General features: G+C 38.9%; 1 protein-coding gene across 2 annotated transcripts in view; it reads left to right on the top strand.

Moving 5' to 3' along the window:
- The first annotated feature begins 3,064 nt into the window (after positions 1 to 3,064).
- Positions 3,065 to 19,173, top strand: part of ptpro (protein tyrosine phosphatase receptor type O) — an 85,929-nt gene continuing 69,820 nt past the window's right edge. For both annotated transcript variants that reach the window (XM_056242713.1, XM_056242712.1), the window contains exon 1: positions 3,065 to 3,347. In XM_056242713.1, the coding sequence (XP_056098688.1) occupies positions 3,279 to 3,347 (69 nt within the window). In that variant the 5' untranslated portion in view covers positions 3,065 to 3,278. The remainder of the gene's footprint in view (positions 3,348 to 19,173) is intronic.

Here is a 19,173-nt window from a genome sequence, read left to right as displayed (position 1 = left end):
TAGATAGGTCGATAGGTCGATAGATAGATAGATAGATAGATAGATAGATAGATAGATAGATAGGTCGATAGGTCGATAGATAGATAGATAGATAGATAGATAGATAGATAGATAGATAGGTCGATAGATAGATAGATAGATAGATAGATAGATAGATAGATAGATAGATAGGTCGATAGATAGATAGATAGATAGATAGATAGATAGATAGATAGATAGATAGATAGATAGATAGATCGATAGATCGATAGATCGATAGATAGATAGATAGATAGGTCGATAGGTCGATAGATAGATAGATAGGTCGATAGGTCGATAGGTCGATAGATAGATAGATAGATAGATAGATAGATAGATAGATAGATAGATAGATAGATAGATAGATAGATAGATAGGTCGATAGGTCGATAGATAGATAGATAGATAGATAGATAGATAGATAGATAGATAGATAGATAGATAGGTCGATAGATAGATAGATAGATAGATAGATAGATAGATAGATAGATAGGTCGATAGATAGATAGATAGATAGATAGATAGATAGATAGATAGATAGATAGATAGATAGATAGATAGATAGATAGATAGATAGATAGATAGATAGATAGGTCGATAGATAGGTCGATAGATAGGTCGATAGAAAGATAGGTCGATAGATAGATAGATAGATAGATAGATAGATAGATAGATAGATAGATAGATAGATAGATAGATAGATAGATAGATAGATAGATAGGTCGATAGGTCGATAGACGGATAGATAGATAGATAGATAGATAGATAGATAGATAGATAGGTCGATAGATAGATAGATAGATAGATAGATAGATAGATAGATAGATAGATAGATAGATAGATAGATAGATAGATAGATAGATAGATAGGTCGATAGATAGATAGATAGATAGATAGATAGATAGATAGATAGATAGATAGATAGATAGATAGATAGATAGATAGATAGATAGATAGATAGATAGATAGATAGATAGATCGATAGATAGATAGATAGATAGGTCGATAGATAGATAGATAGATAGGTCGATAGGTCGATAGGTCGATAGATAGATAGATAGATAGATAGATAGATAGATAGATAGATAGATAGATAGATAGATAGATAGATAGATAGATAGATAGATAGATAGGTCGATAGGTCGATAGATAGATAGATAGATAGATAGATAGATAGATAGATAGATAGATAGATAGATAGGTCGATAGATAGATAGATAGATAGATAGATAGATAGATAGGTCGATAGATAGATAGATAGATAGATAGATAGATAGATAGATAGATAGATAGATAGATAGATAGATAGATAGATAGATAGATAGGTCGATAGATAGGTCGATAGATAGGTCGATAGATAGGTCGATAGATAGGTCGATAGATAGATAGGTCGATAGATAGATAGATAGATAGATAGATAGATAGATAGATAGATAGATAGATAGATAGATAGGTCGATAGGTCGATAGATAGATAGATAGATAGATAGATAGATAGATAGATAGATAGATAGATAGATAGATAGATAGATAGATAGGTCGATAGATAGATAGATAGATAGATAGATAGATAGATAGATAGATAGATAGATAGGTCGATAGATAGGTCGATAGATAGATAGGTCGATAGATAGGTCGATAGATAGATAGATAGCTCGATAGATAGACAGATAGATAGATAGATATCTATCTAGATAGATCGATAGATAGATAGATAGGTCGATAGATAGATAGATAGATAGGTTGATAGATAGATAGATAGGTCGATAGATAGGTCGATAGATAGATAGGTCGATAGATAGATAGATAGATAGATAGATAGATAGATAGATAGATAGATAGATAGATAGATAGGTCGATAGGTCGATAGATAGATAGATAGATAGATAGATAGATAGATAGGTCGATAGATAGATAGATAGATAGATAGATAGATAGATAGATAGATAGATAGATAGATAGATAGATAGAAAGATAGATAGGTCGATAGATAGATAGATAGATAGGTCGATAGATAGACAGATAGATAGATAGGTCGATAGGTCGATAGATAGATAGATAGATAGATAGATAGATAGATAGATAGATAGATAGATAGGTCGATAGATAGATAGATAGATAGATAGATAGATAGATAGATAGATAGATAGGTCGATAGGTCGATAGATAGATAGATAGATAGATAGATAGATAGATAGATAGATAGATAGATAGATAGATAGATAGATAGGTCGATAGATAGATAGATAGATAGGTCGATAGATAGATAGATAGGTCGATAGATAGACAGACAGATAGATAGATAGATAGATAGATAGATAGATAGATAGATAGATAGATAGATAGATAGATAGATAGATAGATAGATAGATAGATAGATAGGTCGATGGATAGATAGATAGGTCGATAGATAGATAGATAGATAGATAGATAGATAGATAGATAGGTCGATAGATAGATAGATAGATAGATAGATAGATAGATAGATAGATAGATAGATAGATAAAATAAATATGCAGACAAAATGTACAGCTAAAAATGATTTAGTATAGCCTAATTGTCATTATATATGTATAAATAGTGCAATATTTTAATGCACAACACATAGACAGACCGCAGTCTATGATATTGAACTTGATAATTCAGTAAATGTTATAAATATATAAATATCTGAGGATGATGTAAAGCAGGTTTGTTCGTGTGATGAGGTTCAGTCTTCTTGTGTTCAGAGATTCAGGGCGGGGCGACAGACGCTCGCGTCTCAAACCTCGCTTCGCTGCCTCGACAGTGAACAGTGTGTGCGCGTCACCGGGGATCAGAACCGAAGCCTAGACAGTGAACAGTGGAGGATTAGAGACGCGACCCGAGAGACACAAACCAGAGCATCAGAGCCTCCTCGCGTCTCCATCATTCCTCCGTCCCGCAGAACCGAACACACTCACCGATACCGAGCCGAACACACACACACACCGATACCGAGCCGAACACATACACATATACCGAGCCGAACACACACACCGATACAGGGAACACCGAGCCGAACACACACCGAGCCGAACACACACACACTGATACCGGGCACACCGAGCCGAACACACACGCCGAGCCGCACACCCGATCCCGGCAGATGGACGGAACACACGCGCTCTGACGGAGATCTTCACTCGTGGATGTTCGGCTCGGTTCGGAGGTTCGATCGCTCGCTATTGTTCGGATGTGCGACGCTGAGAATCAAAGAGTCCGATTGATTCCCTAGCGAACATGAATTATTCTGCTCTCCGGTGGGGTTCATCGCCGTGCTTCTTCATCTTCATCTTCATCATCATTCAGGTGCGTGTTTTCTTTTAATCTATAGGTATTAAATGAGCGGTTATATGGAGCGTTCATTATATACACACACACACACACACACGCGCGCGCGCGTCATTAAATCAGCTCGTGTCTGGCCAGATTCGAGTGTGTGTGTGTGTGTGTGTGTGTGTGTTTGTCGGAACTGATGAGTTACACGATCAGAATCTGCTACAATATTCCTGCAGGCGAATCTGGGTCACACAGATGTGTGTGTGTATGTGTGTGTGTGAAGCATCAGTCGGCTTTCACTCACGGTTCCTGCTGCACAGGAAATTAAACATTTATTCTATAAAATAACAATATAGTATATATAATAATTTTATTACGCATTTATTTGGATATTATTATTATGCTAATATTACGGTATTATGTTATTTTTATTGGGATATTAATAATATAATTATGCTATTTTATTGGGTTATTAATATAATGCTATTTTTATTTAGATATTATTGTATTTATTATTAAACAAGTGATATAGCTTTTTAAAAATGTTTTTAAAAGGCTTAAAGCTTATTTAGAGTCAGCATTTTTCAGTCAAAGTCTGCAGGAATTTTCCAGTCGATTTCAAAGGTGTGTGTGTGTGTGTGTGTGTGTGTGTGTGTGTGTGTGTGATTGGGAAAGATGAATAACCTGAACTGAGAGTCAGACATGACTCAGGATCAGTGGACATCACTTTATGACACGAGTTACACAGTTCAGCTCAGGCCTTCGGATCAGCATGGAGATTAATGAGGATCACAGTCTTCATCTCTTCACTCTTCATCTCTTCATCTCTTCATCTCTTCACTCTTCACTCTTCACTCTTCATCTCTTTACTCTTCACTCTTCATCTCTTCACTCTTCACTCTTCACTCTTCACTCTTCACTCTTCATCTCTTCATCTCTTCTGTCTTCATCTCTTCACTCTTCATCTCTTCACTCTTCACTCTTCACTCTTCACTCTTCACTCTTCACTCTTCACTCTTCACTCTTCATCTCTTCTCTCTTCACTCTTCACTCTTCACTCTTCATCTCTTCACTCTTCACTCTTCATCTCTTCACTCTTCACTCTTCATCTCTTCATCTCTTCTGTCTTCATCTCTTCACTCTTCATCTCTTCACTCTTCATCTCTTCACTCTTCTGTCTTCATCTCTTCTGTCTTCATCTCTTCTGTCTTCATCTCTTCTCTCTTCATCTCTTCTGTCTTCATCTCTTCACTCTTCACTCTTCATCTCTTCACTCTTCATCTCTTCACTCTTCATCTTTTCATCTCTTCTGTCTTCATCTCTTCACTCTTCACTCTTCATCTCTTCACTCTTCTGTCTTCATCTCTTCACTCTTCACTCTTCATCTCTTCACTCTTCTGTTTTCACTCTTCATCTCTTCATCTCTTCACTCTTCATCTCTTCACTCTTCACTCTTCTGTTTTCACTCTTCATCTCTTCTGTCTTCATCTCTTCACTCTTCATCTCTTCATCTCTTCTGTCTTCATCTCTTCACTCTTCACTCTTCATCTCTTCTGTCTTCATCTCTTCACTCTTCATCTCTTCACTCTTCATCTCTTCTGTCTTCATCTCTTCACTCTTCATCTCTTCATCTCTTCTGTCTTCATCTCTTCACTCTTCACTCTTCATCTCTTCTCTCTTCACTCTTCACTCTTCATCTCTTCACTCTTCACTCTTCACTCTTCACTCTTCATCTCTTCACTCTTCACTCTTCACTCTTCACTCTTCATCTCTTCTCTCTTCACTCTTCACTATTCACTCTTCATCTCTTCACTCTTCATCTCTTCACTCTTCTGTCTTCATCTCTTCACTCTTCACTCTTCATCTCTTCACTCTTCATCTCTTCACTCTTCTGTTTTCACTCTTCATCTCTTCACTCTTCATCTCTTCACTCTTCATCTCTTCACTCTTCACTCTTCTGTTTTCACTCTTCATCTCTTCACTCTTCATCTCTTCACTCTTCATCTCTTCACTCTTCACTCTTCATCTCTTCTCTCTTCACTCTTCACTCTTCATCTCTTCATCTCTTCACTCTTCACTCTTCATCTCTTCTCTCTTCACTCTTCACTCTTCATCTCTTCTCTCTTCACTCTTCACTCTTCACTCTTCATCTCTTCACTCTTCACTCTTCATCTCTTCACTCTTCACTCTTCATCTCTTCTCTCTTCATCTCTTCTGTCTTCATCTCTTCACTCTTCACTCTTCATCTCTTCACTCTTCATCTCTTCACTCTTCTGTCTTCATCTCTTCACTCTTCACTCTTCATCTCTTCATCTCTTCTGTCTTCATCTCTTCACTCTTCACTCTTCATCTCTTCACTCTTCATCTCTTCACTCTTCTGTCTTCATCTCTTCACTCTTCACTCTTCACTCTTCATCTCTTCACTCTTCTGTTTTCACTCTTCATCTCTTCATCTCTTCACTCTTCATCTCTTCACTCTTCACTCTTCTGTTTTCACTCTTCATCTCTTCACTCTTCATCTCTTCACTCTTCATCTCTTCACTCTTCTGTTTTCACTCTTCATCTCTTCACTCTTCATCTCTTCACTCTTCATCTCTTCATCTCTTCACTCTTCTGTTTTCACTCTTCATCTCTTCACTCTTCACTCTTCATCTCTTCACTCTTCACTCTTCATCTCTTCTCTCTTCACTCTTCACTCTTCACTCTTCATCTCTTCTCTCTTCACTCTTCACTCTTCATCTCTTCACTCTTCACTCTTCATCTCTTCACTCTTCACTCTTCACTCTTCATCTCTTCTCTCTTCACTCTTCTCTCTTCACTCTTCATCTCTTCACTCTTCTGTCTTCATCTCTTCACTCTTCACTCTTCACTCTTCACTCTTCACTCTTCATCTCTTCTCTCTTCACTCTTCACTCTTCACTCTTCACTCTTCATCTCTTCACTCTTCTCTCTTCATCTCTTCACTCTTCACTCTTCACTCTTCACTCTTCATCTCTTCTCTCTTCACTCTTCACTCTTCACTCTTCACTCTTCATCTCTTCACTCTTCATCTCTTCACTCTTCATCTCTTCACTCTTCATCTCTTCACTCTTCACTCTTCACTCTTCACTCCTCACTCTTCACTCTTCATCTCTTCATCTCTTCACTCTTCTGTCTTCATCTCTTCACTCTTCACTCTTCACTCTTCATCTCTTCACTCTTCACTCTTCATCTCTTCACTCTTCACTCTTCACTCTTCATCTCTTCACTCTTCATCTCTTCATCTCTTCACTCTTCACTCTTCACTCTTCACTCTTCACTCCTCACTCTTCACTCTTCATCTCTTCATCTCTTCACTCTTCTGTCTTCATCTCTTCACTCTTCACTCTTCACTCTTCATCTCTTCACTCTTCACTCTTCACTCTTCACTCTTCATCTCTTCACTCTTCATCTCTTCACTCTTCATCTCTTCACTCTTCACTCTTCACTCTTCACTCCTCACTCTTCACTCTTCATCTCTTCATCTCTTCACTCTTCTGTCTTCATCTCTTCACTCTTCACTCTTCATCTCTTCACTCTTCATCTCTTCACTCTTCACTCTTCTGTTTTCACTCTTCACTCTTCACTCTTCTGTTTTCACTCTTCACTCTTTACTCTTCTGTTTTCACTCTTCACTCTTCACTCTTCTGTTTTCACTCTTCATCTCTTCACTCTTCATCTCTTCACTCTTCATCTCTTCACTCTTCACTCTTCTGTTTTCACTCTTCATCTCTTCACTCTTCATCTCTTCACTCTTCATCTCTTCATCTCTTCACTCTTCTGTTTTCACTCTTCATCTCTTCACTCTTCATCTCTTCACTCTTCATCTCTTCACTCTTCACTCTTCTGTTTTCACTCTTCACTCTTCACTCTTCATCTCTTCTCTCTTCACTCTTCACTCTTCACTCTTCACTCTTCACTCTTCATCTCTTCATCTCTTCATCTCTTCACTCTTCATCTCTTCACTCTTCATCTCTTCACTCTTTACTCCTCACTCTTCACTCTTCATCTCTTCATCTCTTCACTCTTCACTCTTCACTCTTCATCTCTTCACTCTTCATCTCTTCACTCTTCACTCTTCACTCTTCACTCTTCATCTCTTCACTCTTCATCTCTTCACTCTTCATCTCTTCACTCTTCACTCTTCACTCCTCACTCTTCACTCTTCATCTCTTCATCTCTTCACTCTTCTGTCTTCATCTCTTCACTCTTCACTCTTCACTCTTCTGTTTTCACTCTTCACTCTTCACTCTTCATCTCTTCTCTCTTCACTCTTCACTCTTCACTCTTCACTCTTCACTCTTCACTCTTCATCTCTTCACTCTTCATCTCTTCACTCTTCACTCCTCACTCTTCACTCTTCATCTCTTCATCTCTTCACTCTTCACTCTTCACTCTTCATCTCTTCACTCTTCATCTCTTCACTCTTCACTCTTCACTCTTCACTCTTCATCTCTTCACTCTTCATCTCTTCACTCTTCATCTCTTCACTCTTCACTCTTCACTCCTCACTCTTCACTCTTCATCTCTTCATCTCTTCACTCTTCTGTCTTCATCTCTTCACTCTTCACTCTTCACTCTTCACTCTTCACTCTTCATCTCTTCACTCTTCATCTCTTCACTCTTCACTCTTCACTCTTCACTCTTCATCTCTTCACTCTTCATCTCTTCACTCTTCATCTCTTCACTCTTCATCTCTTCACTCTTCATCTCTTCACTCTTCACTCTTCATCTCTTCACTCTTCACTCTTCACTCTTCATCTCTTCATCTCTTCATCTCTTCTGTCTTCATCTCTTCACTCTTCACTCTTCACTCTTCATCTCTTCACTCTTCATCTCTTCATCTCTTCACTCTTCACTCTTCACTCTTCACTCCTCACTCTTCACTCTTCACTCTTCACTCTTCACTCTTCATCTCTTCACTCTTCATCTCTTCACTCTTCTGTCTTCATCTCTTCACTCTTCACTCTTCACTCTTCATCTCTTCACTCTTCATCTCTTCACTCTTCACTCTTCTGTTTTCACTCTTCACTCTTCATCTCTTCACTCTTCTGTTTTCACTCTTCACTCTTCACTCTTCTGTCTTCATCTCTTCACTCTTCACTCTTCACTCTTCATCTCTTCACTCTTCACTCTTCACTCTTCACTCTTCACTCTTCATCTCTTCACTCTTCACTCTTCACTCTTCACTCTTCATCTCTTCACTCTTCATCTCTTCACTCTTCATCTCTTCACTCTTCATCTCTTCACTCTTCACTCTTCACTCTTCACTCTTCACTCTTCATCTCTTCACTCTTCATCTCTTCACTCTTCACTCTTCACTCTTCATCTCTTCACTCTTCACTCTTCACTCTTCACTCTTCATCTCTTCATCTCTTCTGTCTTCATCTCTTCACTCTTCATCTCTTCATCTCTTCTGTCTTCATCTCTTCACTCTTCATCTCTTCATCTCTTCTGTCTTCATCTCTTCACTCTTCATCTCTTCACTCTTCATCTCTTCTGTCTTCATCTCTTCACTCTTCATCTCTTCATCTCTTTACTCTTCATCTCTTCACTCTTCATCTCTTCACTCTTCATCTCTTCACTCTTCACTCTTCATCTCTTCTGTCTTCATCTCTTCACTCTTCATCTCTTCATCTCTTTACTCTTCATCTCTTCACTCTTCATCTCTTCACTCTTCATCTCTTCACTCTTCACTCTTCATCTCTTCTGTCTTCATCTCTTCACTCTTCACTCTTCATCTCTTCTGTCTTCATCTCTTCACTCTTCATCTCTTCATCTCTTTACTCTTCATCTCTTCACTCTTCACTCTTCATCTCTTCACTCTTCATCTCTTCACTCTTCATCTCTTCACTCTTCATCTCTTCACTCTTCACTCTTCATCTCTTCTGTCTTCATCTCTTCACTCTTCATCTCTTCATCTCTTCACTCTTCACTCTTCATCTCTTCTGTCTTCATCTCTTCACTCTTCATCTCTTCATCTCTTTACTCTTCATCTCTTCACTCTTCACTCTTCATCTCTTCACTCTTCATCTCTTCACTCTTCACTCTTCATCTCTTCACTCTTCACTCTTCACTCTTCATCTCTTCATCTCTTCACTCTTCACTCTTCATCTCTTCATCTCTTCACTCTTCACTCTTCATCTCTTCTCTCTTCACTCTTCACTCTTCACTCTTCATCTCTTCACTCTTCATCTCTTCACTCTTCTGTCTTCATCTCTTCATCTCTTCACTCTTCACTCTTCATCTCTTCACTCTTCTGTTTTCACTCTTCATCTCTTCACTCTTCACTCTTCATCTCTTCATCTCTTCACTCTTCACTCTTCATCTCTTCACTCTTCTGTTTTCACTCTTCATCTCTTCACTCTTCATCTCTTCACTCTTCATCTCTTCACTCTTCACTCTTCTGTTTTCACTCTTCATCTCTTCACTCTTCATCTCTTCACTCTTCATCTCTTCACTCTTCACTCTTCATCTCTTCTCTCTTCACTCTTCACTCTTCATCTCTTCTCTCTTCACTCTTCACTCTTCATCTCTTCTCTCTTCACTCTTCACTCTTCACTCTTCATCTCTTCTCTCTTCACTCTTCACTCTTCACTCTTCACTCTTCACTCTTCACTCTTCACTCTTCATCTCTTCACTCTTCACTCTTCATCTCTTCATCTCTTCTGTCTTCATCTCTTCACTCTTCATCTCTTCACTCTTCATCTCTTCACTCTTCTGTCTTCATCTCTTCTGTCTTCATCTCTTCTGTCTTCATCTCTTCTCTCTTCATCTCTTCTGTCTTCATCTCTTCACTCTTCACTCTTCATCTCTTCACTCTTCATCTTTTCATCTCTTCTGTCTTCATCTCTTCACTCTTCACTCTTCATCTCTTCACTCTTCTGTCTTCATCTCTTCACTCTTCACTCTTCATCTCTTCACTCTTCTGTTTTCACTCTTCATCTCTTCATCTCTTCACTCTTCATCTCTTCACTCTTCACTCTTCTGTTTTCACTCTTCATCTCTTCTGTCTTCATCTCTTCACTCTTCATCTCTTCATCTCTTCTGTCTTCATCTCTTCACTCTTCACTCTTCATCTCTTCTGTCTTCATCTCTTCACTCTTCATCTCTTCACTCTTCATCTCTTCTGTCTTCATCTCTTCACTCTTCATCTCTTCATCTCTTCTGTCTTCATCTCTTCACTCTTCACTCTTCATCTCTTCTCTCTTCACTCTTCACTCTTCATCTCTTCACTCTTCACTCTTCACTCTTCACTCTTCATCTCTTCACTCTTCACTCTTCACTCTTCACTCTTCATCTCTTCTCTCTTCACTCTTCACTATTCACTCTTCATCTCTTCACTCTTCATCTCTTCACTCTTCTGTCTTCATCTCTTCACTCTTCACTCTTCATCTCTTCACTCTTCTGTTTTCACTCTTCATCTCTTCACTCTTCATCTCTTCACTCTTCATCTCTTCACTCTTCACTCTTCTGTTTTCACTCTTCATCTCTTCACTCTTCATCTCTTCACTCTTCATCTCTTCACTCTTCACTCTTCATCTCTTCTCTCTTCACTCTTCACTCTTCATCTCTTCATCTCTTCACTCTTCACTCTTCATCTCTTCTCTCTTCACTCTTCACTCTTCATCTCTTCTCTCTTCACTCTTCACTCTTCACTCTTCATCTCTTCACTCTTCATCTTTTCATCTCTTCTGTCTTCATCTCTTCACTCTTCACTCTTCATCTCTTCACTCTTCTGTCTTCATCTCTTCACTCTTCACTCTTCATCTCTTCACTCTTCTGTTTTCACTCTTCATCTCTTCATCTCTTCACTCTTCATCTCTTCACTCTTCACTCTTCTGTTTTCACTCTTCATCTCTTCTGTCTTCATCTCTTCACTCTTCATCTCTTCATCTCTTCTGTCTTCATCTCTTCACTCTTCACTCTTCATCTCTTCTGTCTTCATCTCTTCACTCTTCATCTCTTCACTCTTCATCTCTTCTGTCTTCATCTCTTCACTCTTCATCTCTTCATCTCTTCTGTCTTCATCTCTTCACTCTTCACTCTTCATCTCTTCTCTCTTCACTCTTCACTCTTCATCTCTTCACTCTTCACTCTTCACTCTTCACTCTTCATCTCTTCACTCTTCACTCTTCACTCTTCATCTCTTCTCTCTTCACTCTTCACTATTCACTCTTCATCTCTTCACTCTTCATCTCTTCACTCTTCTGTCTTCATCTCTTCACTCTTCACTCTTCATCTCTTCACTCTTCTGTTTTCACTCTTCATCTCTTCACTCTTCATCTCTTCACTCTTCATCTCTTCACTCTTCACTCTTCTGTTTTCACTCTTCATCTCTTCACTCTTCATCTCTTCACTCTTCATCTCTTCACTCTTCACTCTTCATCTCTTCTCTCTTCACTCTTCACTCTTCATCTCTTCATCTCTTCACTCTTCACTCTTCATCTCTTCTCTCTTCACTCTTCACTCTTCATCTCTTCTCTCTTCACTCTTCACTCTTCACTCTTCATCTCTTCACTCTTCACTCTTCATCTCTTCACTCTTCACTCTTCATCTCTTCTCTCTTCATCTCTTCTGTCTTCATCTCTTCACTCTTCACTCTTCATCTCTTCACTCTTCATCTCTTCACTCTTCTGTCTTCATCTCTTCACTCTTCACTCTTCATCTCTTCATCTCTTCTGTCTTCATCTCTTCACTCTTCACTCTTCATCTCTTCACTCTTCATCTCTTCACTCTTCTGTCTTCATCTCTTCACTCTTCACTCTTCACTCTTCATCTCTTCACTCTTCTGTTTTCACTCTTCATCTCTTCATCTCTTCACTCTTCATCTCTTCACTCTTCACTCTTCTGTTTTCACTCTTCATCTCTTCACTCTTCATCTCTTCACTCTTCATCTCTTCACTCTTCTGTTTTCACTCTTCATCTCTTCACTCTTCATCTCTTCACTCTTCATCTCTTCATCTCTTCACTCTTCTGTTTTCACTCTTCATCTCTTCACTCTTCACTCTTCATCTCTTCACTCTTCACTCTTCATCTCTTCTCTCTTCACTCTTCACTCTTCACTCTTCATCTCTTCTCTCTTCACTCTTCACTCTTCATCTCTTCACTCTTCACTCTTCATCTCTTCACTCTTCACTCTTCACTCTTCATCTCTTCTCTCTTCACTCTTCTCTCTTCACTCTTCATCTCTTCACTCTTCTGTCTTCATCTCTTCACTCTTCACTCTTCACTCTTCACTCTTCATCTCTTCTCTCTTCACTCTTCACTCTTCACTCTTCACTCTTCATCTCTTCACTCTTCTCTCTTCATCTCTTCACTCTTCACTCTTCACTCTTCACTCTTCACTCTTCATCTCTTCTCTCTTCACTCTTCACTCTTCACTCTTCACTCTTCACTCTTCATCTCTTCACTCTTCATCTCTTCACTCTTCATCTCTTCACTCTTCATCTCTTCACTCTTCACTCTTCACTCTTCACTCTTCACTCCTCACTCTTCACTCTTCATCTCTTCACTCTTCTGTCTTCATCTCTTCACTCTTCACTCTTCACTCTTCATCTCTTCACTCTTCACTCTTCACTCTTCATCTCTTCACTCTTCACTCTTCACTCTTCATCTCTTCACTCTTCATCTCTTCATCTCTTCATCTCTTCATCTCTTCATCTCTTCACTCTTCACTCTTCACTCTTCACTCTTCACTCTTCACTCCTCACTCTTCACTCTTCATCTCTTCATCTCTTCACTCTTCTGTCTTCATCTCTTCACTCTTCACTCTTCACTCTTCATCTCTTCACTCTTCACTCTTCACTCTTCACTCTTCATCTCTTCACTCTTCATCTCTTCACTCTTCATCTCTTCACTCTTCACTCTTCACTCTTCACTCCTCACTCTTCACTCTTCATCTCTTCATCTCTTCACTCTTCTGTCTTCATCTCTTCACTCTTCACTCTTCATCTCTTCACTCTTCATCTCTTCACTCTTCACTCTTCTGTTTTCACTCTTCACTCTTCTGTTTTCACTCTTCACTCTTTACTCTTCTGTTTTCACTCTTCACTCTTCACTCTTCTGTTTTCACTCTTCATCTCTTCACTCTTCATCTCTTCACTCTTCATCTCTTCACTCTTCACTCTTCTGTTTTCACTCTTCATCTCTTCACTCTTCATCTCTTCACTCTTCATCTCTTCATCTCTTCACTCTTCTGTTTTCACTCTTCATCTCTTCACTCTTCATCTCTTCACTCTTCATCTCTTCACTCTTCACTCTTCTGTTTTCACTCTTCACTCTTCACTCTTCATCTCTTCTCTCTTCTCTCTTCACTCTTCACTCTTCACTCTTCACTCTTCACTCTTCATCTCTTCATCTCTTCATCTCTTCACTCTTCATCTCTTCACTCTTCATCTCTTCACTCTTCACTCCTCACTCTTCACTCTTCATCTCTTCATCTCTTCACTCTTCACTCTTCACTCTTCATCTCTTCACTCTTCATCTCTTCACTCTTCACTCTTCACTCTTCACTCTTCATCTCTTCACTCTTCATCTCTTCACTCTTCATCTCTTCACTCTTCACTCTTCACTCCTCACTCTTCACTCTTCATCTCTTCATCTCTTCACTCTTCTGTCTTCATCTCTTCACTCTTCACTCTTCACTCTTCTGTTTTCACTCTTCACTCTTCATCTCTTCTCTCTTCACTCTTCACTCTTCACTCTTCACTCTTCACTCTTCATCTCTTCACTCTTCATCTCTTCACTCTTCACTCCTCACTCTTCACTCTTCATCTCTTCATCTCTTCACTCTTCACTCTTCACTCTTCATCTCTTCACTCTTCATCTCTTCACTCTTCACTCTTCACTCTTCACTCTTCATCTCTTCACTCTTCATCTCTTCACTCTTCATCTCTTCACTCTTCACTCTTCACTCTTCACTCCTCACTCTTCACTCTTCATCTCTTCATCTCTTCACTCTTCTGTCTTCATCTCTTCACTCTTCACTCTTCACTCTTCACTCTTCATCTCTTCACTCTTCATCTCTTCACTCTTCACTCTTCACTCTTCACTCTTCATCTCTTCACTCTTCATCTCTTCACTCTTCATCTCTTCACTCTTCATCTCTTCACTCTTCATCTCTTCACTCTTCACTCTTCACTCTTCATCTCTTCATCTCTTCTGTCTTCATCTCTTCACTCTTCACTCTTCACTCTTCATCTCTTCACTCTTCATCTCTTCATCTCTTCACTCTTCACTCTTCACTCCTCACTCTTCACTCTTCATCTCTTCACTCTTCATCTCTTCACTCTTCTGTCTTCATCTCTTCACTCTTCACTCTTCACTCTTCATCTCTTCACTCTTCATCTCTTCACTCTTCACTCTTCTGTTTTCACTCTTCACTCTTCATCTCTTCACTCTTCTGTTTTCACTCTTCACTCTTCACTCTTCTGTCTTCATCTCTTCACTCTTCACTCTTCACTCTTCATCTCTTCACTCTTCACTCTTCACTCTTCACTCTTCACTCTTCATCTCTTCACTCTTCACTCTTCACTCTTCACTCTTCACTCTTCACTCTTCATCTCTTCACTCTTCATCTCTTCACTCTTCATCTCTTCACTCTTCACTCTTCACTCCTCACTCTTCACTCTTCATCTCTTCATCTCTTCACTCTTCTGTCTTCATCTCTTCACTCTTCACTCTTCATCTCTTCACTCTTCACTCTTCACTCTTCACTCTTCTCTCTTCACTCTTCACTCTTCACTCTTCACTCTTCACTCTTCATCTCTTCATCTCTTCACTCTTCATCTCTTCACTCTTCATCTCTTCACTCTTCATCTCTTCACTCTTCATCTCTTCACTCTTCACTCTTCATCTCTTCACTCTTCACTCTTCACTCCTCACTCTTCACTCTTCACTCTTCATCTCTTCATCTCTTCACTCTTCTGTCTTCATCTCTTCACTCTTCACTCTTCACTCTTCATCTCTTCACTCTTCATCTCTTCACTCTTCACTCTTCTGTTTTCACTCTTCACTCTTCATCTCTTCACTCTTCTGTTTTCACTCTTCACTCTTCATCTCTTCACTCTTCTGTCTTCATCTCTTCACTCTTCACTCTTCTGTCTTCATCTCTTCACTCTTCACTCTTCACTCTTCTGTTTTCACTCTTCATCTCTTCACTCTTCACTCTTCATCTCTTCACTCTTCTGTTTTCACTCTTCTGTCTCTTCACTCTTCATCTCTTCACTCTTCACTCTTCATCTCTTCTGTTTTCACTCTTCTGTCTCTTCACTCTTCATCTCTTCACTCTTCACTCTTCATCTCTTCATCTCTTCACTCTTCTGTTTTCACTCTTCATCTCTTCACTCTTCACTCTTCTGTTTTCACTCTTCTGTCTTCATCTCTTCACTCTTCTGTCTTCATCTCTTCACTCTTCACTCTTCATCTCTTCTATCTTCATCTCTTCACTCTTCACTCTTCATCTCTTCATCTCTTCATTTCTTCACTCTTCATCTCTTCATTTCTTCATCTCTTCACTCTTCATCTCTTCACTCTTCATCTCTTCACTCTTCATCTCCACTGGAGGATGTTTGAGGACACTTGGTGGAAACCATGGTGTGAATAATGATGATCATTTGATGTTACAAGTGAGAATGTGTCGTGAGTGTGTGTGAGAGAGTGTGTGGAATGCATGTGTGTGTGTGTGTGTGTTAGTCGGCCATCAATACTCACACACATCAGGCTGATGATCTTCAGTTCTTCCCTCAGTGTGTGTGTGTGTGTGTGTGTGATTCTCCTCAGCTGATGGAGGAGTCCTGATGGTTCAGGTTATTCTCCTGTGATCGCTGCTTGTGTGTGTGTGTGTGTGTGTGTGTGTGTGTGTGTGTGTGTGTGTGAGAGAGAGACGCTCCTCAGCTGATGGAGGAGTCCTGATGGTCCTGATGGTTCAGGTTATTCTCCTATGATCGCTGCTCGTGTCTGTGTGGGTGTGGGTTTGTGTGTGTGTGTGAAGCTCCTCAGCTGATGGAGGAGTCCTGATGGTTCAGGTTATTCTCCTGTGATCGCTGCTCATGTGTGTTTTGTAATTCTTCAATAGTCGTAACTCTAGCTGTCGAGATAAAATGCTCTTAAAGTGTCTTGTGTGTTTAAGATGACGGCACGTTCACACACTCTACATTTCAGTGAAGTTTCGAGCTACTAGCTCTTTTAACCAGGCACTGGATGAGCCTCGCTCTTCAGGTGAAGATCATGGGATTAGTTAAAAGTGTGTGTCTGGATCTGAAACGCTCCTCTTCCATCCATCAACCCATAACACATGAACCATCAGTGATTCGCTGCTCATAATCGCTCCATCAGCAGAATGACTTCACTGTCAGTGATAGTTCGGAAAGACTTTAGCGGGAAACCTTTATTAACCAGACCTCGAGGCATTCAGGAGTTTACATCATCATTACGGTCGGGAATCAGATACTTGTTATAAAATCTAAATGTGGATTCCTCTTATCGATTCCTGTGTATTTCAGCATGAGTGTAAAGTGCGAGAGACTGTGTGTTCTGTGCTCGTGTGTGTCCGTGTACTGGACCCGCAGCTCTTAAAGTGACAGCACTAATATTCCTCCGTCTCTATAATAACACTAATCACACACTAATATTCCTCCATCTCATCACACAACACAAGAAGACTGAGAACAGAACATCCACTCGTTCTTCACTGAATAACTTCTGTGACTATATTTTATTAATAAACTGCTGTTATTTTACATTTGATTACAGTTTCTGCACCTGAAAATCTTAAAACACTGTTTATTTCAATCGGCTCTTTGTTCAGTTGTGTCTATTTGTTGCGATTGCTAATTTTGTATGTGTTCTTGTTTAATGACTGAGTGTTTATTGTGTTTAATAATGCTGGAGTGTGTATTAGTTCGGCTAGTTGTTCTTCTCTGGTGTTTTTAAACCGCAGGCTAACGCTCGTGTGTAAGAGTTCTTCAGGCTTTTCGTTCATGATATTCAGACACAATTACATGTTTTGCAATAAGACTAAATGTGAATAATATATACGTGTTTTTTTGTTTTTGCATGATTGGAATCAATAAGCATAATCGAAATAGGAATCAGAATCGTTAAAATAAAAACGAGACCCAACACTAAGCATCATATAAATGTGTGTTATGATTTCCAGTAGTTGCCTGATATTGTAACGCAGTGACAGACGTATGAGTTTGAAAAGCCCCGTCTGAATGTGTGTGTGTGAGATGCTCTTTGTCATCATTCATGAACACACAGGCGGCCATTGAGCGCGTTGTTCGTGACGCTCCGTGTGTTTGGATGAAGACACACACACTCCGGCTTTCACTGAGGATCCGATGGGATTCGCTGATGCTGAAACACTGCGCCTTCATGAACAAACGCGTTCACTCATTCATGATCGTGTGTGTCAAACTCCAGACAGAGAGAGAGAATAGCAGAGTTTCCCGCTAGAGGAACTGTATCGTGTGGATTTAGCTTGTTTACACCACAGAATTAAAAAGAAAAAAGATAATTGTGACTTTTTATCTTGCAATTTTGACTTTAGAACTCTTAATTTGGAGTGTTTATATACTCTATAACTCATATTTTTGAGTTTATGTACTCTATAACTCATATTTTTGTGTTTATATACTCTATAACTCGAGTTTAAATGGTCTATAACTAATATTTTTGAGTGTATATACTCTATAACTCATATATTTGAGTTTATATACTCTATAACTCGTAATTGTGAGTTTATATACTCTATAACTTATATTTTTAAGTTTGTATACTCTATAACTCATATATTTGTGTTTATATACTCTATAACTCATATATTTGAGTTTATATACTCTATAACTCGTAATTGTGAGTTTATATGGTCTAACTCATATTTTTGAGTTAATGTACTCTAACTTATATTTTTAAGTTTGTATACTCTATAACTCATATATTTGAGTTAATGTACTCTAACTTATATTTTTAAGTTTGTATAATCTATAACTCATATATTTGAGTTTATATACTCTATAACTCGTAATTGTGAGTTTATATACTCTATAACTAATATTTTTGAGTTTGTATACTCTATAACTCATATATTTGAGTTTATATACTCTATAACTCGTAATTGGTGTTGTTTATATACTCTATAACTCGTTATTGTGAGTTTAAATCTCAATTTGCGAATTTTTATGAAATAAATGTAAGATTGTAAGTTATAAAGTCTGAATTGCAAGATTTAAACTCAATTCTGAGAGAAAAGTCACAATTCCGACTTTTAAATGTTTATCCGGTGGCGTAAACAATCTTCCAGTATTGTGATGTTTCTGTAGTGATTGATCAACACTGTATTCGAGGACCGCACATGATGAGATGACATGGACGTGTGTGTGTGTGATGTGTCGTGTGTGTAGTGTCGGTCACATGACTGTCGTGTGTGTAGTGTCGGTCACATGACTGTCCTCCATCACAAAGCCTCCTGTATCTCGACTACAGACGCTTGAAATCGATTCCCCGGAGCCGACGCTCGGGCCGCTGTACAGTTTCCCATGAGCCTCAGCGCTCACATGTTCCTCTCAGACACGCGTCTAACGTTCCGGAACAGCAGAATTTGTGAAACCTCAAAACTCAAATCAAAAGAGCTGTTTTTGAGCTACTTTTAGGATCATTATGCTTTTTTTGTTTTTGTGTTTACATTATTTTCATGGTGAATTCTCAACAAAAATCTTATTTAAAAACCTTTTAGTATTATTTATAAATACTTGTTTTAATTATTTTGAGTCAATAAGATTTGAAAGAAATTAATACTTTTATTCATCAAGGATGAATTAAATTGATCAAACGT

This window comes from Rhinichthys klamathensis, unplaced genomic scaffold (genome assembly GCF_029890125.1).
Source record: "Rhinichthys klamathensis goyatoka isolate OS25496 unplaced genomic scaffold, OSU_Roscu_1.1 h1tg000747l_1, whole genome shotgun sequence".
NCBI lineage: Eukaryota > Metazoa > Chordata > Actinopteri > Cypriniformes > Leuciscidae > Rhinichthys > Rhinichthys klamathensis.
The sequence above is the reverse complement of the archived record's forward strand: the minus strand, read 5'-3'. Positions and strand labels throughout refer to the sequence as shown.